The sequence below is a fragment of the Chaetura pelagica genome, unplaced genomic scaffold (genome assembly GCF_000747805.2).
Source record: "Chaetura pelagica isolate M959 unplaced genomic scaffold, ChaPel_1.0 scaffold11, whole genome shotgun sequence".
NCBI classification, from domain to species: domain Eukaryota; kingdom Metazoa; phylum Chordata; class Aves; order Apodiformes; family Apodidae; genus Chaetura; species Chaetura pelagica.
The window spans coordinates 4,340,720-4,345,505 of record NW_009952694.1 but is presented as its reverse complement, the minus strand read 5'-3'; the positions used below and the strand labels follow the sequence as shown (position 1 = coordinate 4,345,505).

Sequence of the window (4,786 nt, the reverse complement as noted above, 5' to 3'; positions counted from 1 at the left end):
GGCGCCGGGGGCAGCGGTGACAGCCCCGACGGTCCCGGGGGTCCCTGGAGCTCCCGGGGCGAGGGCAGCGGGGCTTTCCCGGGCTGCCACTGGGGGAAGAGCCTCCCCGGCCCAAACGCAGCCCGGGAATGCCGGTCGGTGCCGGACGGGGCGCGGGGCTGTGAGGGGCACGGGCTGCGGGGGGAGCGCTGCGGTGCCCTGATGGCGTGGGGAAGGGAAAACACACCTGGCCAGAAGTGGTAATACATAAATAACGTGTATTTGGAGCCTCAGGACGGGAAAAAAAGATTAAAACTGCTGATAACGCCTGTTTGTGAGTTGGTTCTCTCTCTTTTTTTTTTTTTTTTCCCCTATGGTTTAAAGCTCTTGATCCAGAATTTTACCCCAAGTTTATGTGTGCGAGGAATATTGTGTCATTATCTCCATGGAAATGCTGGGAGATTCTGCCAACGAATTCATCTCTTCTGTTTGTTAGGATTTTTAAACTGTACTTTCAAGAAACTTAGATTTTTGTCAAAACAATCCAAGAAAACTCTTCTTAATAGATTAAAGTAAACCCAAAAAAATGCAATTAATTTTTGTTTCTGGGGAAAAAAAAAAAAAGTAAAGGTTAAATTATATTTGTCTAGTCGTGATTGTTAAGTGTAAAAGCTGCTCATCTGGGAAATGGATCTTGTTAGCCTGGGAGCTCCTCATCTGGAAAACAGATTTTGTTAAGTGTTGTAGTGCAGAAAATAGCTCTTCCCTCCGGAATAAGTTTTTGTGTGCCTGAGCAATAAATAACAATATGAAATTAGTGACATAGTTTGTCTATTTTGTTTCCTAAAATATTTGCCTAAGTATTTATACATCCTAAATCTTTCTAATTATTTTCTAATATTTTTCTTTATGTGTAAATATTTTCCAGTGGTGTTTTAGGAAACAGAAGGGGCATTCTTGTGTTTCTCAGGTACACTGCTTTTACTTCCACTCACAACAGACAAACTCATTCGTTTTTACGGGGAGATGCTCCTGTCACTGTGGCTTGGGTTTTGCATGTTCTTTTGTCAGAGATATTCCAGTGTATGTGTGAGACTTCCTTGTTTGAAAATCAGCAGTGTATGTATTTGTGTGCATCAAGCCCTAAGTAAGGTTGTGTTTTGCTGTCTTAAGTTTTCTTATTATTTATTCTGCCATTTTTTTTACTTTTGTTGTTGAAAAGAGAGTATAGCTGGGGGTATTTTGTTTCTTGATTTGCTTCCTGTTCACGCACTCCCTCTGCAGCATCCCAGTGTTTTTGGATCGTACAGTCTCTGTAGTTCCCAAATCTCTCTATTGGATGTGCTTCAACTTTTTGTTTTAGTATCTAAGATCTGCCTTATACAGATGGTATTTACATGTGTTTCTCTGTGTTGGGAAATAAATGTTTGTTGTTGTGTCACTGGTGTCCTAGAGGTCAACTATAATGTTTGAGTAAATGTTTTACTAACTTGTTGAACTTGGTTAACTTTCACCTTCTTGAAACTCATCCCATGTAATTATCTGAGCATGCTTCGTGTTGCGCAGTGATAAACGCCAATGTGAAAAAAGCAGCTTGACTGATATTTTATGTGCCTCCCTGATGTTGCAATTTGCCTTATACATGGTCCACTCCTACTTGCTGGAATAAAAGGTGAAGAGTAGAAGTGCAGGCGCAGAGTCTCTTGTCACGGCGCTCCGAAGTGGTTTTCTTTAGGAATTTCTGGAGTGGAATAGCTGTTGCTGCCGTCCTGCTTCAGGTGTGTGCCTAATGTGCTTATGATTGATGTTAATTGTTACTGCTTATTTCTAAAGGTAGTAACTGGAGCCTGGTGATGGTGATCTGTGTGTTTTACTTGCCAGGCTGCTTGCTTATATTAATTAACTTGTGCTCATATTACTGTTACCCTGTTTTCTCCTTTTGGTTGTTCATTTTATCCATCCTGTTGTATTGTCATAGCAGCTAGGATATTAAGTTGCTTGAGAGGAACTCTTTTGAAAATATTTTTTCTTCTCAGTAACTAATCTCTTGTCTACCTCTACCCTAATTTTTTTCCTCCTTTCTTCTGAACCTGTCTTTCCGAATTCCTTTTCCATTGCCGTTTCTGTTATGGTCTGCTCATTTCCCCTCTGACTTCTTACGCTGGCCGTCTGTGGACTTCTTACCCTGCTTCTTGTGGATGCTGCTTTGCTAGTGCACTTGGTTAAATGGTTTGAGCTGCTCACTGAAGAGGCTGTGGGGTTTGGTTTTTTTTCATTTTTTAATAACGGTGGAGAAAAAAAATTCTGAATTTTATGTTTTCATCTTTAGGAGGATAAAGGTGAAAGGGAAAAAAAAAAAAAAGAAGCCATGGCAGAAGTAGAGAACAGAAAGTTCTGTTCTCTACTCCTGTAGAGTGGTGGTTGGTGTCTGAGAAGGGATAGAGAAGTTCAGCGAGGAAGTGTTTCATGGGAGGCTAAGGCTCATTCACTAGCAGATCTGGCAAGAAGAGTATGTGTTAATGATGGCAGTTGCTCAGATATTTTTGGATCATGAAGGATTCTGAGGCTTGCATAGGTGTCACGTGCCATTTGTAACAGGACTCGAGTTTGCTCTTAAGGCAGGTGCTTGGTTTGTATTTGTCATGGTTCAGTAAGCAAAAGCCTTACATTGCATGAGAATAACACCACTTTTCCTGACCAGTTGGAAAGCAGTACTCAATGATTTGGCTTATGTTCTGTTAAAATGATGCGGCTTCTTGGATTTTCAGTAGCCCTCCTTGCTGTGATGAAGCAAACGTGGTGTCCTGGTTTGAGCCAGGATGAAGCCAATTTTCCTTTTACTGATTTTTTTTTTTTTTCCTTCAGTAAGGTTTCTTTTAACTAGTCAGTGTGTTCTAACTAAGGGTGATAAGACAGTGGAATGTTTTTGTAACTGCTGGGTCTTCAAGGTCGCAGCTGCATCTTAGTACAAACCTGTAGCTATGAAGCTGCCAAATGAGTTCTGTTCACAACAGAACTTCTAAGTTGTTACAGGTGAGAATTAAGTTTTTACTCAGTTCCACATAAAATGGGCATACTTTAGAAACTGCTGCAGTTGGAGTTGATCTGTCGGACAGTAGCAAGGGCTATTGCCTCTTTATGAATAATAAAGTCACATCTTACCCTTCTCCATGTGCTTCTGAGGCAGAGTGGATCAAGAGCTTGTGCTGCTGCTGCAGCTCTCTGCACTTGCTAGGAATGGGAGGATACAAGTAAAGGTCACAGAAGACAGGCAAGGTTACCCTTCTGCAGTGCACTCTGCATTTTGTTTGCTGTGGAGACAGCTGAACGCTTGATCGAGTTAGAGACACTCAAGAAATGACCCAGTGTGACCTTGTTTACTGCAATTGACTAAAAATTAATCTCTGTTTGCTGTAACTGCAGACAAAGGTGAAGGGTAGAACAATGAAAGTCATACAGGGGCTAAATCTGGGATAAAAGGTAGTGGAGGTGAGCAAGTTATTTGGTTGTATAAGAAGGGTGTGGAAATAGAGACTATGTCAGGTTCACACAGAAAGGAAAGGAGCCGAGGTTAGGCTAGGAATGAGTAAATGTAGGATAGAGATGGCAGATAGATATTTCCAGAGAATGACCATAGTGGGGCTGAGCAGATCGCTAAAAGACAATCAGATGTTGAGGGCTAGGGGTGGGCAAGGGTCTCAGGCAGAGCAGATGGACAGGCTGTGAAGCAGAACCTTCAGCTCTGTGGGCAGATGTGTGCTACCGGGTGTCTGGAGCATGATAAGGAGCAGTTTCCTCCTGTCTGCTGAGTGCTCTGTGTGTTTGTCAATGCAGGCGATAGTGCATAAGGTGGGGATCATGTCACATGCCCTTTTCTGCTTTTCTTTTCTTGCAAATAACAGATACCTCTATATTACCCTCCTTTTACCTGAGCAGCTAATGAACGCTGTCATTCTGTGCCCTTATTTTTCTTTTATTAGCATTTCTTAGGCTAATCTCTTAGCAAAGAGATACATGTTAACATTAAGGAGGTGTTGGTGTATCTTGATATCCGATGCCCTTTCACACAACTCTGGGGCCTTGGCTTATTAAAGCTGTTTTTAGAACCTGTGTAAGCAACATGAGTGTTCAGGGCAACTGGTCTAGGTGTGAGAGTGGTGAGGTTTTGCTGCTTTTTTTTTGTAATTCTGAAAATGAAAACTGTGTCAGGAGAAAACAGAAAACCAAAATGAAGACAGTAAGGAAAAATACTGAGAGGCAGAACCCAGGTGCACCTTACAGTTCAGTTCCTCTTGTGCAGTACAGGCTTTTCCTGAGGGCAAGGATGCTGCTAGAAGGATATGCCTTTGCTCTGTGCACCGATCTCTCCCAGCAGCTCCTCTTAACCCAAGATGAAATTATTTGTGATTCTGAGTAACACTTGTTTTCTGCCACAGCATCTCGTGTGTAAATGTTAGGATAAAGGGGTTTTGCCCTGAGCTCCCCTTTGGTGATGCTTCTGTTCAGATACCATTTGGGCTTTTCAGAGGTTTGGGGGACTATAAATGATAATGACCGTCAAGCCACATCAGAGAAGACTTTATCTAAATGAAGTAAAAGCTAGAAATTCTCCAAAGCAAACTATTTTAACTCTTTTGCATTTGGGAAATGGAAAAACATTTCATCTGAAAGAACAAATCACTTTGATGCAGTTGCACCATTAAGTGCAGTAAATCATCTAGAAGCAGAATATGTGTGTAGAGACTGATACTTATTTTTTTTCCTACAGACTGTTGAAGGAGAGGGCTCTTGGTAATTTCCATTCCTG

The 4,786-nt window shown here is 41.8% G+C and overlaps 1 protein-coding gene across 1 annotated transcript in view; it reads left to right on the top strand.

The window, feature by feature from the left end:
* Positions 1-1,263: 1,263 nt before the first annotated feature.
* The window catches only part of ENTPD5 (ectonucleoside triphosphate diphosphohydrolase 5), a 17,186-nt gene continuing 13,663 nt past the window's right edge, over positions 1,264-4,786 (top strand). Inside the window, exons 1-2 of the mRNA XM_009993874.1 lie at positions 1,264-1,423; positions 2,578-2,584. Of these exons, the coding sequence (XP_009992176.1) occupies positions 1,366-1,423; positions 2,578-2,584 (65 nt within the window). The 5' untranslated portion in view covers positions 1,264-1,365. The remainder of the gene's footprint in view (positions 1,424-2,577; positions 2,585-4,786) is intronic.